Consider the following 20700-nt stretch of genomic DNA (forward strand, 5'->3'; position numbering starts at 1 on the left):
GGGAAAAAAAAATTAAAACAGAGTGACTATAAAGTATGGAAAATATAGAAGCCCCTGACAGTTGTATAGTGTGTCTTGCTTCTCCCACAGAGAGGAAACCACAAACTAGTGAGTCCAGGGCTTTCTTTCCATACACACAATATCTGTCAGGATTTTTAGGAATTTTCTGGGAGCTGATGAAAGAAATGGGCTGTTTAAGCCATGATATATACTGTACAAGGAGGATGCAGTGCTGCACACCGGCAGCTTCCAAAAGGCTTTCTAAAATAAAAGACTCCCAAAGGATTTGAGGGAATTTCTTCCAAGAGGGCAGGTTGGCTCCTATGGGAACAGAGGCAGAAACAAAGGGGAAAATTAGCTTGTACTAAAGATAAAAGGTACCTGATGTGTTTAATAACTGTAGTTTCTTCATTAACCTTTTATACATTTGAAGATTACTGACACTCATGGAAAATGCATAGGTGTTTTAGCACCAAAGGGGCTCTCACCTCCCCCACATTCAATGTTCTCAACCCCAAGGGGTGGACAGGATGCGAGGGGGAGTCGCACAAGTAACAAATCCCCCATGCTCAGTGGTGTCATGCTCAGGGAGGGGACCCCTGTGTGCCAAAGGACCATAAATGACTGTAACAGTGTCGAAAGCCTGACTTACACGGCCTTCCCAACACAGAGCTTTCAGAGGCTCTCCCACCTCTGAGATGCGTTTGCACTCATGGTAACTGTAAGCCATGCTGTTAATTGTGTGGATACCTTAATTAATGAGCAGGGAGTGGCCAAAGTGCATCAGCAAATGGGAGCAGCATCAAGCTCAACCCCAACAGATGATACAATGCATTTATCTAGCCCTTCTTATTAGGATTTATTGCATTAAAAATTAATTATTGTTTATTTTTCCCTCTCTCTTTCAGGCCCACCTGTAAGTACCAAATCTCTACGGTTTTAGAAGCTGTTGGCACAGAGTTTGCAGGGCATGAACTAGCAAAGTCTCCTGTCTGTGGTGTCTGGTGTGGTAGCTGCCTTTGCAGTCCTGGCACCCTGAGATCTCCCAAACAGCAAGTACTGTGGGCGCTCTGGACCCGTATTGGGGTGGGATTGCTCTCGGCTGCATTGCAGCTTCTGAGGATGAGACGGAGGAAGCGCAGGGATTGGGACATGGCAAGAGCAAGTAGTGCAGATATCTGTGTGTTATCAGTCGGCGCCACACACCCTGAGGGAATCTGCTGTATGTGCTTCACGTGTGTTGGATGCCACATGCTGAATGAGATGCGTTTGCAAAAATGGGAAAGATAGATCGCAAACACATGGTGGGAACTGAGCTGTAGGGACTTCCTCTCTGCTACTCACTCGGGCTTGCTGAACTGTTGGGCCTTCAAGTATAGCTGCAGAACTATCAATTTCAGAGGAAAAATTGTGTTGACAGCTTCCTTTTCAAATATTAGCTAATGCAAAACCTCAGCGCAGACAATTTAGGCTTCAGGAAAATAGCTAGGTTATTGCAGAAGTTCTCTTACAGCTATTAAGAGACCCACAGTGAACCAGAAGAAGCAACGCAAGGAATGAGACCATATATTGATATCTCTCAGGATTATAAAGAAACACTGTATTGTCTCTAACACAGTCCTTGCAGAGGAAATGGTTTATATTCGTGTACAATAGGGCAACTATACTGGGTTTCTGTGAAGGAACATGAGAAGTTAAACATACGGTAGTCATCTTTTGTCTGTTCATGCAAAAATGTCTTAAACAGTTTGCAGATGACGTTCTGAGGAGAAGTAGTTGCTGCACAACCTATTTTCCCCTTTCATCAAGTCGAAATGCTATAGACTGAACTCCCACAGATATATGAGCACGGCCCAATTTAATGACAACAATCTTCCAAAAAGTTGCACCTTCCAGGCCAAAAGGTCTGAAAGCATTTTACAGCTGGAAGCCCTGATCCACGCAAACCTTCAGTGATAGCTTATCCCAGGGGCTTTCAGGACTGGCCGTTGATGTGGATGTATTTCAGCATCAGCTTTCGGTTATTGGGAGGAAAACATTACTCTGGAGGTGGCTGCGATCTGTCCAGAGCTGTCCCTGTCACTTCACCCGAGACAGGCACATATCAGAGCTAAAGAGATGGAGCACAAAATTGATAGCAATGTAGGCATTTCTATTACATGAGAAATCGGAGAGAAATCAATAGGTCAACCCAGTCGTCTCCTGGAGAGCAGTCTGCACCTTTGCAGGGAGAGGTAGACGCACACTCCAGGCTTTCTCGGCAGCAATAAGGGTTAGAAACTTAATATCTTAATGAAAGATTGAAGTCTGGCAGAAACACATGGGACCACCAGAGAAGTGCTGACAATATATGCTACCGTATCCTGGCTTATTGCGACCCCTGAACCTGTCTCCGCACGCAGACTTTCAGGACAGGCCGTGTCGAATGCTACAGCCAATGGAAATAAGAAAAGGAAGTCAGACAGACCAAGCGTTGTTAGCCAAAGTGGAATTTGTCTTGGGCTAACAACACCCTTGTCTCATTCAGGTCTTCTGGGGTTTCTGATTGGCTGGTGAGTGAGACCAGCACAGTCACCATAAGAAAAAGTTCACTGCTGAAGAGTCAAGCGGAGTCTTCCAAGTCACCATAGGAAATATTTCCCCCCTCATATTTCTGGTGATTAAAACCATGTGGAAACTCAAGTTTATGAGCAACAGACCTGAGGTCCTGCCTGGATGTTTGTCATACACAATGTTTTGGATAGTGACGCTGAAGAACCCACGACCCCACATCTCTCTCCCGGGTTTTTTTCCCAACTTGCAAAATACAACATGCCAGGTGGCAGGGCTTAGGCCCTGATGCCAGTTTTGGCCTGAGCATGGAGATGGGCCGAAATACTCATTAGAAACACACTGAGAACTGCTTAAACAGGAGAGAAGACAGGGAAATGGATGAACAACAGGCCCCCAGCAGCAAAAGGGGCCTTCACACTTGTCCAACAGATGCTCTCACCATTATTCTTGAGTTTAGTTGAGGTTTTGGTGAAGGCAAGGGCAACCTGCAGTCATGGAAGAAATTTGGTGAGATTGGGACTAAAAGGGGGGGCAAAGGAAGGAAGGAAATGATGAAATCGTGCAAGAGTCCTGAATTTTTCGGACTCTTTCACCGTCTGGACCACATCCGAAGGAAAAGATCCTCTCACGGACGTTTTCTCTCCCATTTCTGAACATGCAACATTTCTGTGGCAACTGCAGCAATTCCATACATGAAAAAATAATACTTAGCAGATGGAAACTAAGGAAGAAAGTCAGAGCCCTGTAATTAGCTCGTTCTCCATGGACTTGCAGATACCTTCAGAACCCGTGCGGAGAGCTGTGGGCAGAGCCGTGCCGAAAGGAGAGAAGACTTCACAAACAGGAGATTAGGAAACCAAAGCAATCAGAGCTGATGGTCAAGGAGCTGTGGAGAGTTTTTTAACCATTCCATTTCCTGAACCCTTACATGGGATTTCGTCTCTTTATCAAGCCCTCCCTTCAGAGTTTGAAGCTAACTTGTGTGGTTTCTATGTATTTTGCTTCAGAGCCCTACAGGCAGACCAGGGCTTCTGGTAAATACTTCATTCTTTCTTTTCCCTTCCCTCATGCTCCCTGGCAGTATGTTCGGCAGCAGGCCTCCAGGATTCACAAGCTGGGAGAAGCTAGTGATCTCACATAACAAACCTGATGTGAAATAGAGTATTTCAAACTGGACATGGCATAGGGGCCACAGGAGCTTTGTAGGACCAACCTTAAGGGTAACATAATGCCTATGAACCCTCCCGCACGTGGGAAATGCTACTTTTGAAGATGTCTTTGTCAGCTTGAGGGTCTGGTTGAAAAGGCACGTTGTACAGTGTTCTTGCCAAAGGGGTTTGCTAATTGCAGCAGGAATTAAAAGGTCTAAGTCATTCTGGGACAAATGCAAAAGTCCATAATAACAGTACTTGCATTTGAGAGGGAGAGTCATGAGTGAGGAAGGAGCGTGGATTTCAAGGTTACAGCTGTGTGCTTTCCTAGCAATGGCTCACTGCTCCCTGGGTTGCAGCTCACCTGGAGGCTGCAACAGCCCTAATGGTTTCTTAATGAACAAAATGCAAACAGTGTTTCTCACTCTCCTTCTGTCTCAGGACAGAGTCTGCTTGTTGCCTTCCATGCTTCTCTAGTTCTGACGTGGGAACTGCAGGCAGCTTTGCATGACTTCGCAACCAACCTATGTGGTATCATCCACCCATGAGTACTCTTTCCAGGTCCCCCGTCACAGACAACATTTCCTTATAAACATCTGGCATTTATTTGCTGTCCCACTGGGAGCTCCCCCTTTGCTCTTATTGCTTGGAGAGCTGTAATGCTGTGCAGTCGCATACAAGACACGGTGCCGTCATGTGCTGCTCTGACACCAGGTACTCGCTGGAGACCTGACACGGCTCAGTCCTGACCTCAGGCTTTTCCTACTTGGGCACCAGCCACAGCAGAGCCAGGAGAAAAAAAATCAGCTTATTCCTCAAACCGTGAGGGAGCTCAGCCTGAGCTCCGCTCTGGAGGAAAACAGCATTTAAGGAACTAAAAGCACAAGAAAACTCAGTGTTATGTTCTCCAGCAGCCACAAAGTAATCCCAGGGCAAGATGCTGACATTAGGAGTTTTGCTTGCTGCCGGCACACAGAGATAGGCAAACATTAGTGGGACCGAGAACCTGCCTAAAACCCTAGCAGGAAGCATTTTCACGTAATATGTCATCTACAAATTTTAAAATCAAGCAGCTGTTTAGCATTTCGTCCATCTGCAAAGGATACTTTTGCAAAGCATATATTGCTTTTCAATCTATCAAAACCTGCGCTGCATAGAAAGGAATACCCGCATTGTCGAACGACACCCCAGCTCTGCAGAGGGAAGTGGCTAAACTTGCATGAGGTAACAGTTTGATCCCAGGAAAGAAGGACCAAGTTTGGGGTGTGTGGCCAAAGGAGATCCTTTGTACACTGAGCTAGACAGAGTTAAATGCGTTTGGATTACATTCACACAAGTTTGGACTGACCATGGAGGAAGACAGAAAGAGGTGGCACCAATGAGGCTGGTGCCTCCAGCTGCAGAAACCAGAAAACCAGGTCTACAGATGCAGGCAGCCATGGGCAGGGACACTGTTTTACATATGGAAACTCCAAGCATTGCTGGAAACGGAATTGAGAGACTATTATCTTGTCATTTTTGCAAAATATGGAGCAAAAGCTACATGACCACTGAAGTCGTAATCTTCAAGATCCTTTAGCGATCAGCTGATACCTTCCCAGTCTGCACAGCCTTCAGTTTTAGTAACCAGGAATGTAGAGAGGGTTGATTTCTTTCTTTTTTTTTTAATTTTATAGTTAAATTTAACTGTAAGAGGCAGAAAACAGCCTAGTAGGTAAGTGGCTGAAGAGAATTGCCACTGGTCTTGTATTCATGTGTTTACGAGGCTCTGTTCAGTGTCGCCTGACCCAAAGTCATTCCCCAAACCGCTGTTAGGATTTTTCACACCCTTACAATGCACTGGGAAGTATCTCAAAGGGGTAGAGGACACTGAACACAGCTGCTCATATGTCTTCTTCCAGACGTGCTTTTTCCTGTGTCAGCTTGTTTTCCCACATTTTTTCTCATACTTCTGGACAAGACCATATTTTCAAGTCTAAGAGAATCCTGTTTTAAAGTGATAACTCTATAAATAAATAGCTAACACTCTTTCTCTTTCTGTAAAGAAAGAGAAAAATGTGACAGTTGGCTATCGCAGGGAGCCAGTTCCCAGGACCCGGATTTTACAAAGTGTTGGAAATTGGGATTATACTTTGTTTGATTGCAAACTCTTGTGTCTCTTTTGCAGCCTTAATCACCATATGTCATTTCTCTTGTGAGATGCACTGCTTTGTCATATCCACAAGCAAATAAGTGTTTGCATGTTCTCAAAGGCAGATTGGGGCACACACAAACACACTTTCCTCTGTTTTTAACTTGCTCTCTCCCTCTCTCAAATTCCCTGGACACTTGCGCCACAGCGCGAAGCTGTGTCTGTGGCACAGCTGATTTGTGCTGTTTTATAACCTTGCTTTTGGCCAGTTTCCAATTGCCTCTGATTTTGCCTTAATTGCCAGGGAGACAAAGGTGCAATGGGGATCCCTGGGCGGCCGGTAAGTCAAAACTTCTTGTACATTCCTTGTCCTCCCCATCCTCTTCCAACCCTTAATATTTTGGGAGGGTTTGCAGGGTGACTGTTGGCAGGTGTCAGCCTGAGGAAAGCCACCCCACTTTGAGTCCTACACCTGGAAGGATCTCCTGGTTGCAGCAGGGTGGTCAGCCTGGCAAACTACAAACGTGCTAGGAGCAGTGTTTCCACTCCCAATGCTGTATTGCTCAGACCTGCCTCTGGTTCAGCATCCTGCCTGGTTGGGTGCCTTCTGCTGTCACCTCGTGCCCCGGCTGGGCTTGCTAACTGTGGGCTTGCTAACACGCACCCCCGCCTGCCGCCGGCAGCTGCCCTTTCCAGATTACCCTGTCCTGAACAATGGGGTCATCCCTTGCCTGGCTGAGCACTGTATTTTGGAGCTGCTCTTCTCTCAGGCATCCCGGAGTGAGAATGGGGAAGAGGGCTGGGACACAAGCTGAGATTACCCTACTCACCACAGTCACACAGCCAAGGTTTTGGGGCAGGGGAGCCTTGCCGCTGACGCCTGTGTTTGTCTCTCTCTCTCTCTGTCTCTGTCTCTCCCCTGCACCCTCTTGCATGTGGCTGTGACGGGTGCCACTCACCCAGGGACTAAAAGGGCAACCTGGAGAGAAGGTGAGTCAGTTCCTTAGTTCCCATAGCCATTTCCAACTGTCCTTCTCTAGGGCCAACCCAAGTCCCCCAGTCACAGTCATGGCCATCGCAGCCAGCTTTGGGCTTTCACCACCCCGGGCTGCCCCCTCTTCCCCAGCAGCACAAGTTTATCTCCCAAATTCCTTCCAGGCCACTCAGCCTCCAAAGATGTTGTGTTTCTTGTTTATGACAATTACTAACAGCATAAGAGCCAGTGGGCACACGCAGGGCTTCCTCGAGGCTTTCTGGGTTTTAACCATTGAGTTTCTTCCCCGCTGGCAGCTTTGCTTGCCCTAATCAGCTCACAGCTCCCCTCTAGCTCCGAGGCTAGACCGATTCCTGGTGCAAGCCATAGCAAGGAAGAAAATGGCACAGCACGCTTCTATTTCTGATGTGGTAGGACCTCTTTCTCCTAAGGAAAACTGATAGTGTGTTTTAAATCTGTGAGACACCATCTCATAAACTGCTGTGCAGTGAAGAAGTATCTTGTACCTCCAAAGAAGCGGTAGTTTGCAGAGCATCCTATTGCTGGTTCCTGTGTCTTGAAATGTTTGACATTTCAGTGTTAGTGTATTTTCCCCAGAGCTGTGAGTACCTCCCGCCCATGAGAACTGCAGGATGGAGGTGTTTGGGGTGTGAGAGAAACTGAAAAACAATGTGTAGAAACAAGGAAAGAGATCTCCTGGTGGGGGGATCACCCATGCAGGACATTACCACACCAGCCCCAATTGCTCCTGTTCATAGGAGGCAGAAAAACACAGTGAGGGAGGGCAAGGTAGCACAGAGATTCTATAACATCTAACAGACAAAGATTTCACTGCCTAAAGCCACTTTGCTTTTTCTCTGTGTGTCCTTGCATTTCTCTCCGGCCAAAGCTTTCAACATGAAGGGACAGCAGATAGATACAAATAAATGAGAGAAAAAATCACTCGTAGTTCCTCGTGCTTCCCCGAAGCCCTCCATGAGAGTCCTAGGTCCTTGGCAGGCCCCGACTTTGTTTTGCAGAGTGCTCGTCTTGCTCACAGGCTGTTTGGTTTATGGGATGCTCCATCTGAAAGCTCCCCAGCCCCGGGCACTTCTGGAGCTGTCTCTCAGGAATATGCCATGTTTTCCAGAGACAGGGACATGTCCTGCCCATCACACGTCGTGGGTGGCTGGGAGCTGGAGAGGCAGCTGTTTTCTTTTCCAGAAAGGACTTCGCTGTTTCCATCCCAACTGAGTTTGAGATGCACACACGTGGCATTTCTGGAGGCAGCCAGTGAGTTGCCCGGAGCTTCCATTTCCCTGGAGCCCAGCATATCCCTTCTTCTTTTCTTTCTTTCTTTCTCCTGGACTCACAGGAAGGAAACAGCAAGGGTTTCAGGCCATCTTTCACACTTGTAACAGGGTAGAACCTCTGTTTTGCCAGAAAGTGCTTTATGTGTTTATAGTTTTCCTTACTGTGCAGCTTCCATTTTCTGGCACATCCAAGTAGCTCCAAATGACATCTTCTCTCCCGAAGTGCAGGGAAAGAACTACGGGGTACTGGAATGGCAGCTGCCCCTTAACCCCTGAAGGTGTCACACCATGTGCACCTTCTTTTAACTCCAGTCTCGACAGGAATATAACGATCTCCGTATTTTCCTCTCCCTCATTTCACTCTAGGGTGCTCCAGGAGAAGCAGGCATGTCTATCATTGGGCCTCGCGGTCCACCCGTAAGTAGCTTTTCTCTATTTTTGACTGATGCAGGATGTGGGCTAGTTATAGCAAAAGAATTAGGAGGGGCAGCAAGACACAGCATCAGCTGGAGGGAGTAAAAACCCTGTATAATGTGGTTCCCATGCTGAGCCAGGCTTGGTTTTATACCACTATTATATACTATATATAATGAAATTACAGCTCATACTCCAGAAAAAATGAGGAAGCCTTGCCTTGCAAGGAAACCATATTCCTGTACTTGAAAAAAAGAAGGGCTGCTACCACTTTTGGACAAAATAAGCCCTTTGACTGGCTGATCTCAGCCTTTGCTTCCATGAGCAGGGGACAAACACCCTGGTTTTGCAGAAAGGCAGGATCAGAGCTAAGCTGGTGACTGGGGAACTCACAAAAGTGGGTAATTTGGAGTTGTTCAGAGATCATTGTCAAGCACCCAAGATCTTGGAAACTCTTTGACAGCCCAGTTACCACTATCTGGAAAAGTCCCTTAGCTTGCTGGGGAGCCGAGGAAAGCGTAAAAAGGATTTTGCATACTCTTTCAGCAAAAGTGTCCATGAAAGGTGCAAAGAGTCAGGCAGACAGAGGTTTTTGCAAGGGTAGGGTCATAAAAAAAGGCAAACGTGAAAGGCTGGAGAATTTATGTGCCCTAAAAGTTGGTTGCTTCTTGCACTGTGATTCAGCCATCAAGCCTCTGCTTTTGTGCACATGCAGCCAGTCTTTCTCACTCCATCCCTGCACAGCCTTCACCAGAGATTTCCATGAAAAAAGACCCGGGGACACAATTCTCTCCCTCTCAGAGGGCACTTCCGATTTTGATTAACCTGTGAAGAGCATCGTCCTTGACCTGCGGAGAGGACGGTCCGCCAGCAACTTTTGTTTCACAGCGGAGGTCAAGTGAGAGAGACCTAGGCTGTGCAAACACTTGGCTACATCTGGCTTTCCAATTAACTTTCCAAAAGCCCCATTATAAGTGTTTCTAATAAGAAACAGCTTTGCTGGTTCACAAGCCCACCTGCCCAGCATGCTGGAGTTTGAGAAGCGACAGAACCAAAGCCAGGGACACAAATGGGTGTCTCCGAGTGTTTTATACCCAGCAGATGGTCCCTGGCTACGTGGCCAGGTGAGGAGGAAGGGTTGGCAGGTCTCTCCATGCTGAGCTCTGAGCAAGACGACCCTGCTCCACAATCAGTAGGTTTTAGATGGTAAATGCCCCATTGCTTTTGCTGTTTCTCACAAGTTGTGGCTCTCAGCCTTCTGTATAGTGTGATTATAGTAATTGAAGAGAAAAACCATCAGTCCCTGTCACTGTAGGTCCTGCAAGCAGAGACAGGCACCACTGTTTTCTTGAAGGACACTTTCCTGGTCGGCAGGACAATTTTTAATGTCTGCTTTGGTGCTGCTGCTTTGCTTCGTTGCCTTTGCTGCTCTTTGGGAAAGTGCAGAACACACTGCATCTGCAAAGCAGCAGAAAACTCAGATGGCGAATAATATTTAAAATGGGCTTTTGCCTACCACCGCCAAAGCCCCGAGGTGCCAGGACTGGCACAACTCCACGCTTCCACCCCCAAAGCCTACTGTGAAGATGATCCAGTTTCCTGGGGAGCTGGTGATAGGACAAAAGCATGACTGAGCACTGAAGACAAACACAGAAACCCTGGCCAAGGGGCCACTCGGAAAGACGTGGGATGACAAATAGTTTCCAGATTTTTGTTTGGAGGTTAAAGTTTTCACTTGAGCTCAGAGCTGCTTAACTTCTGGCCGGAGAGGGACAGTGCACCGATAGTGGCAGAAACAGACGGTTTCCATGATTTGGCAGCTCACAGGATTACATACTTCATACGATCAACGTTTTAAAAAGAAGACAAGGGAAAACAGCCACCCAACAAAAACAGTCTCTTGGAATCACTCACTGCTGAACTGTTGTTTTGGCCTGATACCGTGCAAATCACTCCGCTGTCCTCCAAGGAGAAAGAAGCAGCAGTCTGTAGTCTACAGAGGAAGCCAAATTACTTTCTATTTCTTTTTTTAGCACTTCTTGTCCAGGGAGGTGTCCAGCAGGGAACCAAAATTAATGAATTGTGGCTAGGCTCTTCTTCATGCTTGTGTTTTCAGAAACCAGTGGTGGACAGATCCTTTAATTTATAGCCTATCTTCTCTCCTGGTCACTGGCCAACAGGACCAGGTGGTTTTATATGTATCTTGCAAAGCAAAGCTGACCAAGTTCAACTTTGCAGAACTGAAAAAACAGTGTAAACGGCATTATGTCCCACTAGCATTGTGTATAAAACCACAACTGTTCAGCAAAACATGAGGCATTTTTTGCTACGGGCATTCCTCAGACTCTGCAAAGAGTTTATTTGGCCCATTTCTCTGAAGGGGCAACCATCCTTAAGTCTCTCTGCAGACAGAGGAAGGCTGGAGGAGATGTAACCTGAAGGTAAAGGTTTTCCCTGCCATGCAGATTTGAGATCACTCCCAAGGCACTGTCATTGCTTTACTGTGGCAGACCTCTATCTTTCAGCCCAGCATGCCTTTCCTTCTCCTTCCCTACCCTTGGCATCACATGGGATCTCTGTGGCTAAGGCAGAGATGCAGCCACTTGCATTTCTTTTCAACAGTGAACCCTTGTTCATACCCACTTCTTTCCTAGGAAACTCTTGTGGACTCAGTCTGGTCATGTTAACTCAAATTGCCTAAGTAAACAGATTCTTCTCCAAAATGAAGCACGAGAGCACATAAGAAACCTGAGCTTTCTGACATTGTAGCACGGCTTTCAGAGAAGGCAAATGCCTCTGCAGTCACTTGATGAGTGTGGTACAGGATTTACCTCATCCTGCTGTTTCCGTCTACATGTGCTTCCATATCTTCTGAAGTCTATTCCATGTTGCTTCCTGACTTGACCCACACAGTTTTTTTTGGAAATTAAGATTAAAAAATCCTTAAGTAAAGTCGTATCTTTACCAGGTACCCACAATTCTAGCAAACTGTGACCTGGAATGTCACAGATCCCCAAAACTAAAGAACTACGACAAATTAACAGCCAGGACATCTTCTCTTTTTCACTGTTTTTAAGTGGGTGATGAAGAAGCTGCCAAACACATCCCAAGACAGTGTTTTTTGGACATTAGGAAAAATTTCTTCACCGAAAGCGTTCTCAAGCACTGGAACAGGCTGTCCAGGGAAGTGGCTGAGTCACCATCCCTGGAGATATTTAAAAGATGGGGAGATGAAGTGCTTAGGGATATGGATTAGTAGTGGACGGGTACAGTTTGGCTTGATGATCTCAAAGGTCTTTTCCAGCCTAGTGTTTCTATGATTCTATGATTTGCTGTACCTGACCCCAAACAGGGAGCCAATGCTGGCTACCTCAAAAGAGGTGAGGGAAAGGATTTGGCGCTCGCGTTCCCCTCACCATACTACCTAACTCCTAACTCTCCTTTTTCTCCCACCTCTTTGAGGCAAAAAAAAAAAAAAAACAAAAACAAAACAGAAGAGGAAGAAAGTTCACCTCTTCTCCAGAATTATTTGTGAGGGAAATGAATGCGCTGGGACATGAGACCGGGGGAGGAGGCTGTATTTAGACACCAGTGACCTGCAAGGTTTTTCTTGCACAGAGCAGCACCCTGCACTAAACACCTATGGTTTATAGCCACAAGAATTGCCATAGAATGAGCTCAGCCTCTGGAATATACTCCAAAAGCCTAGCATATGGGCTAGGGACACCCATTTAATTAATGTAGAAACTTCAAGGAAACTGCTTGCAGTCCAAACTGGACCTGCTCCAGCATTTTCTTGGCTTTGTACAAATTGGAGTGGGGATGAGAGACTTCCCCTCCTTCCCAAGACTCTTTCCCCTTGGAGGGGAATTGGGCCTTGGGTAACTCTTCAGAGATTCACAGGATAAATGGGCAGAGGCTGGAGGAAAGGCTCCGTAGAGAGGACTGAGGATCAGTCAAAATCCACTTCAGTTCCTCTAAACTGCTGTCTCTGTTTCATTCTTCCCAGGGACAACCTGGAACAAGAGGTTTTCCCGGATTCCCGGTAAGTGTAACTGCTAATTTATGAGATACGGGTGTGCAATATTACTAGAAGTGTCATTAGTGCTCACTGTATCTCAGCATTTCTGTCTGAAACCAACTACCTGATCTGATATCACTGAAGAAAGTAATTTTTCCTTAATTTGTTTTTCTTCTCCTTTTTTTTTTCTATTAAATGATACTCAGTGAAAGGGGAAAAAAAAAGAAAGTAAAGAACAACAAACCACACAACTCTAAAAGGAAATTAGTTTAAAAAAAAACCCCAAACCCCAAGTGTTAAAATAACACAGTTGAAGCCTGATCTGTTCAGTAAAGAAAACCACTCTAAGAAATACCCCCAAACAAAGAAAATAACCCCTAGGTAGGTGAAATTCCAACCTTAATTGAGCCTTTAAGGTGATATTGCAATAGCAATGAGTGCTTGTGATCCAAATGGGGCCCTGTGTGGTTGAAGTCAGCTGGGAACCATGCTAGGGCAAACACCATGGTGATGCCAAAGGGAAAGGACAAAAAGCATGAGAGGGGAAGTTCTTCTCCAACACTGTTACCGATGGACAAGGGAACAAAAACAAGTCCAGGAGAGGACAAAGCAAATTTAATTTCAGTCCTACAGTTACTGGCAATGTTTTCTGAAGCATTGAGGCTGCTGGAGAACTCCAATGGTCCCTATTTATTCTTATGCATTTATCCTGGATGACTAGGAAGCTGACGGCAAACACCCCCTGCATCCCTGCTCCCGCCAGGCAGCTCAGCTGCTGCTCCAGGACACGCGATGTGCCAGACCAGGTCTGCGGGGGAGACTCTCACGCCTGGAAAATGGGAGGAATTGGCTGCATCCAAGCTGTCTGACCAGGCTTTGAGACTCTGCCCTTTGCAAAAAGGGGGGCTGTGAGCTGCCCCTGGGCTGAGGAGAAGCAGATCTCTCCAGGCCTTTGTGGTCTTTGGCTTTCGGAGGAGCAGAAAACAAATCAGCGCAGCTCATGAGAAAGTGCCGGGTGGGACGGCGCTCTGCGGAGCCTGTTTCTCATCAAATAGTACCTTCAAAATGCTGCTGAGCTGTATGTCACCTCTTCCCTGGGACACTTTTATTATTCTACCATTTGTAAAAATTCCTCTTCCCCCAAAGGTGGGTGTCTTTTAAAATCAAAGTCTCAAGAAAACTGCTGCAAGGATGCTGAAAAAATTGAAATGCTGCAGGGTTTTTTTTTTTTGCAAATTGCCTCCATTCCTTTCCCTTCTTGTGTCCAGCATTGCTGCTGAAATAGGCGGACAGTTAGCAGGTTCCTGCAGAAGCACTTGGGAAGCTGGGCTGGCACCCAGTGAGCCAAAGTCCTGCCAGGACTTGGCTGGAGGGCAGAGTCACCTCACCTCTACATCCTTTCCCCAGGCTTGTGACACATTGTGCTTTCTGAGGCAGATGGACAGACACCCCCGTGAAAGTATTTCTCATCATTTCTCCTCTTTTATTTCAGGGTCCTATTGGCTTGGACGGCAAACCAGTAAGCAAACAGCTTCTCTCAATGCTTTCCGCCCTTCCTCCTGCTAGGTCCCGTTGTCCTGCCAGCCTCCGTGTTATAGGGCATGTTTTTTTAAAAGGATTATTTTGCAATGCCAGGCACATGCATGGATTAAAAGAAAATTAGAAGGTTGGCAAGCAGGAGGATACCACAAATGCCTTGGGGGAGATGCAGGAGTCAGGAGATTAGGGAAGGCAGAGTGTAGCTGCTTCCTTTCTAGGCAAATCTATAAAATAGCACTTTTCAAGTGCAACAGCGAGGCAGGGGAAGCCTTAGCAGGCACTGCCAGATGGAATAAAACAAAGCCAGTGCCCTAGACACCAGCCCTCTAGCTCAGACAGCCAACAACTTCATTTGAAGTCAGCCCTACAGCTTCTTTATCTTCACTGCTATGGTACAATGAGTTGCAGTAGACAAGGAAAGCAACCTAAAGACCTGCATGCTGTCCTTAGATGCTCCTTATGACCAGCTTTGTAGGGGAGACCTAAGTTCTTCCCATGCTTCAGAAAGCTAGGCATAAATATAGCTACATCCCTATGTACCCAACTGACATGACCCAAGCCGTAGCTCCAGGAAGCCACTTAGACAAGTTCCGCACCACATTCCTTTAATGAAACACCACAGCTTTAATGAAAGAGCTGGTAGAGCATACCTCTGCCACCTATTTTCCTAGAGCAGGGCCCTATTTTTGCCATGTGGAACATCACCCTCAAGAAAGATCCAGTAGCATCTTTCTTATACTGCTTTAGGGGGGCACGTGAGTCCCAGCAAGTCGCAGTGCACCGCACTCAGCTGAAGCTGCTCTGCTCTGAAGGAGCCTTAACGACATCCCAACCATGTCCCACAGAACATTTGCCCGGCCTATTCATGCTCTGGAGTGTTGTTCTCAATGTTTTGGGTAGCAGGGAGTGGTTAGGTGTGTGAGCGAAGTTCTACGTGCACGGTGTACCTTCTCCCTTCACGAGGTATAGTAACTGCAGGCACCTCCCAAGGCAAGGGATGAGTTAAGTCAACATCTTCTAGAGACTGCACTGGTCGAAGCTGATACATGTTTTCTCTTTTTCAGGGTCATCCTGGACAGAAGGGGGAGATGGTAAACAAAAATATGTGTTTGTCTGGGGGTGGCGGGTTGGTTTGAAATGACGTTGCCTCTCAGCTGGAAACAAGCCCATAGGCAGGTAGAAACCTTAGTTCAGCCGATGTTCTAGCTGTGTCCCTACTTCTGTAACTTCGTAATAGCAATGCTGGGATGCACGTCTGTAATTTTTACATTATGGCTATCAGATTCATCATGTCACAACAGCAGCTCTCTAGTTATGCATAGGATATGTTTTCCTTGCAGCTAGCAATTATGTTCCTTAAATATACTCTGGGAGATGACATTTTTCATGATTGGCCTCATAGCAGAAGTAAAAGTTGATGGAAAGAGTTCTGAAAACCCATCTGGCAGTTTTCAACTTATCTAACAACAACACGGAAAGCATATTTTTTGTATTAAATGCCTGTCTTTCCCTTCTTGAAGGTCTGTTTCATATGTGCATCATACTAAAAAGCTTTTGGTTGAAAGGTATAAATTTAGTCCACGGTTGATGGAAACCCAAATACGGGCCTTGTTCCTCTCCACATCTCTGATGATGAAATCCCCAAACACAAGTTAGCCAAGCTAGCAGCTCTGTAGTCACCTCTGCTCACCGAAATGCTGAATGTTTTCTTCTGCTAATTCTGTTTTTGGAGGCTGAGTGTCAGTACAACCCTCTGGCAAGCACATGTTGAAGATCCCCCCTCCCTGCTCCTTAGTGGAGGGGTGAGCTGCCACCCCCCTGTTGCACAATCTTAGCTCAAGCAGTCGCAACTCAGGCTTCAGCCCTGGTTGCTTCTGGTTCGATCCCAGTGCGTCAGCTGAGGAGACGCTCTGTCAGCTGAGGTCCTGGGAACAATAAGGGTGTGTTTTCCTGATGAATTTTCCCCTCTCCTTTTAATAATTCCCTCCCCCCTGTGGAGTAGCCAGAATATGTGTGCGTTTTCACTACTCCAGAATAACAAAGGGAACCCAGATCTCTCTTGGGAACTTTTCTCCACAATAGTTCTTAAAAGCTGAGTTTCCCTCTACTCCATGCACTGAGAGAGTTTTTGTTTTCTTGTCACTGTAAATGAGAATCCATCTCACATTCATGACAATGTGTTTCTTTGAAGGGTGCTGCAGGTCCCAGGGGACAACCTGTAAGTATCCTATCTCTTGCAATTGCAGCTCCTCCTATTCCCTTTTCCTTTGCATACGCTGAAATCCTTCATTTAATAAGGACTTTTAAAATCACTTTTCTTTTATAGGGACCTCCAGGACAAAAAGGAGAAAAGGTAATTTTTATGAGAGAAGTGTTGAAAATTAAATGTAAAAAGCAAGGCGGGAAGGGACTCGACGAGCTTGGTGCTGCTCAGTCTGACTGGCAAAGAAATAAGGCAAGAACAGAGGGCTCTGGGAATAGGGGACGAGAGGCAGGGTGCTTGTTGGGTGCAAATTGGCATAGCTGTGCTGAATTTAATATAGTCACGATGATCTACACCGTCCAGATCTCCCTCCTGTGTTTATTCTGGTCCCTGTTCATGGTTTAAACTCTTTCCTTTTAATCCCCTTCTTCCATAGGGTCAATGTGCAGAGTACCCACACAGGGTAAGTCATTAGTTTTGTTATCATCTGTCCCGTGCCTTCCTGCATGTTAATCCTCCTTCGTTTGAATGGCTTTTTGTTGGAAATATAGATCGTTTCATTAACAAGACGCGTCATTGGGGCCCCAAGGGCAGCACTCTGCTGATTGATGTGTTTTACAGAAAGGCAGCCGATAAGGTTTTCCAGGAGGGATGTTGGTTCTCTGTTCCGTTCCTGTCCACTGGGGTTGACCCCTAGCTAAATGCTGTCATTGCTGCTTCCTGGAGAACCTGGAGAACCTCCCATGCTCTGTCTTGGGATGAGGAAGGTCCATGTCTTCATCCCAAAACCCAACAAAACCTGGGGGTTCTGGAGGAGTAGAGGTCACCCACTCACACCTTGTGCTACTGCATCAGCTCTGTCCTGGTTTCTTCCACAACCTTTGTTGTGGTTACGTGGCCAGGAGCAGTGGGGGATTTGCAGACCTCAAGAAAACTCTATCATCATCCCTCCCCCTTTACTCCTCCCTCAATCTTGCCGGCCTTCAGTCCTGCATAGAGACAAAAGGAAGGGTTGTGCTCTCTGCCTGAAGTAACCCTGGGCAAGGTGCTCTGTCTGGTCCCCACTGAGATGGTCCCCATGCTGGTCCCCAAGCCTGGTGGCCCTTCTGCCTGCAGAGAAAAGGCAGAGAGGGAGATGCTGGCACCCATTTAAAGAAAGCCAGGACATTGCCCCACTTGCGTCTTCATCCTGGCCTGGCTGCAGCAAAGAGAGAAGTGAGTATATGATGGGGTTTGAGGGGATTACAGGGGTAAAATTGAATCGGCTCTAAAAACAACCAGAGTGCTGAAAATCCACTGGAAATGCATTGGAACGACATCATATGAAATGGCTGGAATTTGTAATCTGGGTGTACGGGGAGACAGGCTTAAGGGCTTTCTGTTTATTTTTGACGAGCCTGTGGACAATTAGCTGGGCTCTGGTCCCTGGCCCGGAGGAAGCAGAGTCCTGGATGCTTTGTGCGGCAGAGGCAGGGGAGAGAGCTTGGCTGGCAGCAAGGGAGAAGGGGGCCTGTAGGTATGTGCCAGTGCCAGTACAATAATAGCCGGTCAGCTGTGTTTATTTAGGAGAGCCAGCTCACTAGATTGTTATGTTAAAAAGAAGCTAACAACAGTGTTCACCCGAGAGGTGTCCTGGGTTCCTGTTACAGCCCTTGGATCTGGCTGTCCTCAGTGCTCAAGGTGAAAAGCAGTGGCAGGATCCTCAGCAGCACTGCGAAATGGTGATGCAGATGGTCCAGCACTGGGCATAGCCTGTGCTCAGTCCAGAGGGCAAAGGCACACTGGTTTGGTGGGTTGGTGTTTGGGGCACCCTAGGGTGACACATCGCAGGGCTGTGACAGTGGGGAAAGGGCTGGTGCAAAGCCTCACGCCCCAGCAAAGCCTGGTGATGTTTCCTTGGCTCATGGAGGTACTTCTGGTCTCATGAGGCAGCAAGCTCAACAGTTTAAAAAGTACGTGAGTCGTTCCAAGGCAGAGACACACTCATGGGAAGAATGGGTGTCCTCAGATCAGCTCATGGGTAGGCTGTCCTGAATGGTCTGGTCACAGGCACGAATCAGCCAACAGAGCTGCAGTCCCCTCTCTTTCTCCCAGAATGACAACTAGGATAAGCCTCGTTGTACAAACGCTACACATTTGATGGAATTTTAATTTGTTCTTGCTTTACTGGTTGAGAAGGTCCTTTGTCAGATATTCTGGGCAAGGAAATGAAAACCAGCGTCCTGAAAAACCGGCAATGTTGTTTCAGTTTTGTTTTGTCTTTGTTTTCTTAGGAAGGAAATGTAAGGTTAGGCTGTATGCCTTGGCTCATGTTGTAGTTTCCTAATTTTTTTTCCTGTAAGGGTCTGTGTGGCCTCCACTGCAGTGAAGAACAAGCCCAAGCATGGGGCCACCCATTTGGTGTGAGCTGACCATCTGAGCTGCTCCGAAGTGCCACCTCGGGGAAGGGCACTCAGCTCAGGGAAGAGGGGGACCAGCTGGGCTCCGTTTGCTTGCAGAAATGCTGTGTGTCTAACTGACCCCGTTTGTGTCGTGTGTCTTCACTGTCCCCTAGGAATACCTAAGTACCACCCTTGCAGCCCTGCGCTCTAACCAGATCCTTACGCTAAAGGTTTGTGGGTGATAGTCTGACGGCGCCCAGTTCTGATGCAAAGGTGCAAGGATGCAGATCCAATATTGCACTCTGCCTTCCAAAAAAAAAACCCCTTGCCATTAGGACACAGAGAGGGCAGGGCAGGAACTGTGTGGAAGAGGATTCAGGTTTCTTTAAACTCTCCCAGCTGCACCTGAATCCATTTCTAGGTCTTGTCTCTCCTCTCTTTTTAGAACTTCTTCCCTCCACTTCACTCCTTAGACATTCCAGCAGCCTTCCTCTGTTTTCTGTAGGCTGCATAATGTTTCAGATACTGATGGGGTGTGGGGATTTACAGCACCTTCTGCCTTGAGAAAATCAGTGCAGTCCTGAATGCTCTCCTGAGCTACAGGGCCTCCTGTACTATCTTTTAGAAAGCGAAGATTTCCTTCAGGTCACATCAGACCTGCTGATTTTCCGTCAGTGTTGCTCTTGTTGCGGTAGCTTGTGTCTGTCTGGATCAGTGCATTTGAACACAACCACGCAATCACGAGGCAGTGATGCTGCAATATTAGGTTGCCACTTCACTTTGCAACAGGACTGGATCCTCTCTTCTACTGCAGACACCAAAATTGATGCTTTAAAGAACTAAAGTGCGCTTCTTGGATGCGCAAAGTTATTGCGGTGGGACATCGCTCACTGAGTGCGCAGCTCACATGGGGAAATGTTACACACAGGGGCACGTTTTTGTGCCTGAGCACAGAAAACCTCTTTCTCTTCTCCCTGTGTAAATCAAGAGCAGCTTCAATGGAAAACTGATAGGAACAGGAAAGTGGATCAGGCCAGAGGAGCATTCCTGGGCCTGGAGCCCGTATGGTGGGTGCCAGCCTGACAGCAGCACGCATGCAAGTGGAAACTGGATACAGCAGAAGGATGAACAAATGCTCCTGAGCTTTAGTGCATTTGATTTCTGTGTGTCCGGGTCAGCTTTGTGCCCTAAGGCAGCATTCCTGGCTATAAGCAGTCAGAGGCTGATGTTACTGTTAAACAAGGAAAAGCAAAGCACAGTCTCCCAGGGCAATACCCTGTTTGGAGGCACTAAGGTCTAGTCTTCTGCCTTGGCCATGATGGCTGCGTCTGCTCAGCTAAATGAACCCTGCCGCCTACTTCTGACCCCAGCTGCCCTCTCTCCGCTCCCTTCTATACACTGAGGAAGAGTGAGACCTGGAGATACAGTTTCTTGTAAAGGAAGAGGGAAAGAAATAGGAAGTTGTTCTTAGAAAACTTGGAGAAAACTGGCATTTTGACAGTTACCTCATATCTGTTGATAAGACATCATGAGAAACAGTGCTGTCACAGGAGATCTTAGCAGAGTGACTGAAGGGAGGTCTTGCAATAAACACTGCCTGAGGAGAGCAGTGGAATCAAGTTAAAAATCCCCTGAGCGAGTTGGATTTCCAAGGAGAGAAAGTGGTAGAAGCTGTGTGTGGTGGGAGTGTTGGGCTGGCAAGTGGCCACCCTGTCCCTGCCAGAGCTGGCACGTGGAAAGTCCCCCTGTGAGCAACGCATGGCGTGGAGGAGCTCAGAGGTCTGCCTGCAGGTACCTGTGCCGCACGAACTCCACGCGCAGCTCTCCCACGGTGGTTTATTTTCATGGCGATTTCTCTGTTCCCCTCTTCTCTGTTCTCTCCCCTGGCTGCTCTCTGACTCTTGGTGCCCTAACGGCCTCCTTTGCCCTGTGACCTTCTGGTTTGATCTTCTTCAGCTGTTGCCTCTCCTCAATTCAGTGCGGCTGGCTCCACCTCCGGTCATAAAGAGACGCACTTTTCA

The 20700-nt window shown here is 47.1% G+C and overlaps 1 protein-coding gene across 1 annotated transcript in view; it reads left to right on the forward strand.

Moving 5' to 3' along the window:
* The first annotated feature begins 912 nt into the window (after positions 1-912).
* Positions 913-20700, forward strand: part of COL13A1 (collagen type XIII alpha 1 chain) — a 64122-nt gene continuing 44334 nt past the window's right edge. Inside the window, exons 1-11 of the mRNA XM_054071558.1 lie at positions 913-916; positions 6140-6175; positions 6799-6825; positions 8488-8538; positions 12545-12580; positions 14049-14075; positions 15160-15186; positions 16287-16313; positions 16422-16448; positions 16735-16761; positions 18853-18909. Coding sequence (XP_053927533.1) covers positions 6155-6175; positions 6799-6825; positions 8488-8538; positions 12545-12580; positions 14049-14075; positions 15160-15186; positions 16287-16313; positions 16422-16448; positions 16735-16761; positions 18853-18909 — 327 coding nt within the window. The 5' untranslated portion in view covers positions 913-916; positions 6140-6154. The remainder of the gene's footprint in view (positions 917-6139; positions 6176-6798; positions 6826-8487; positions 8539-12544; positions 12581-14048; positions 14076-15159; positions 15187-16286; positions 16314-16421; positions 16449-16734; positions 16762-18852; positions 18910-20700) is intronic.

Source organism: Cuculus canorus, chromosome 7, assembly GCF_017976375.1.
Source record: "Cuculus canorus isolate bCucCan1 chromosome 7, bCucCan1.pri, whole genome shotgun sequence".
In the NCBI taxonomy this organism is placed as follows: domain Eukaryota; kingdom Metazoa; phylum Chordata; class Aves; order Cuculiformes; family Cuculidae; genus Cuculus; species Cuculus canorus.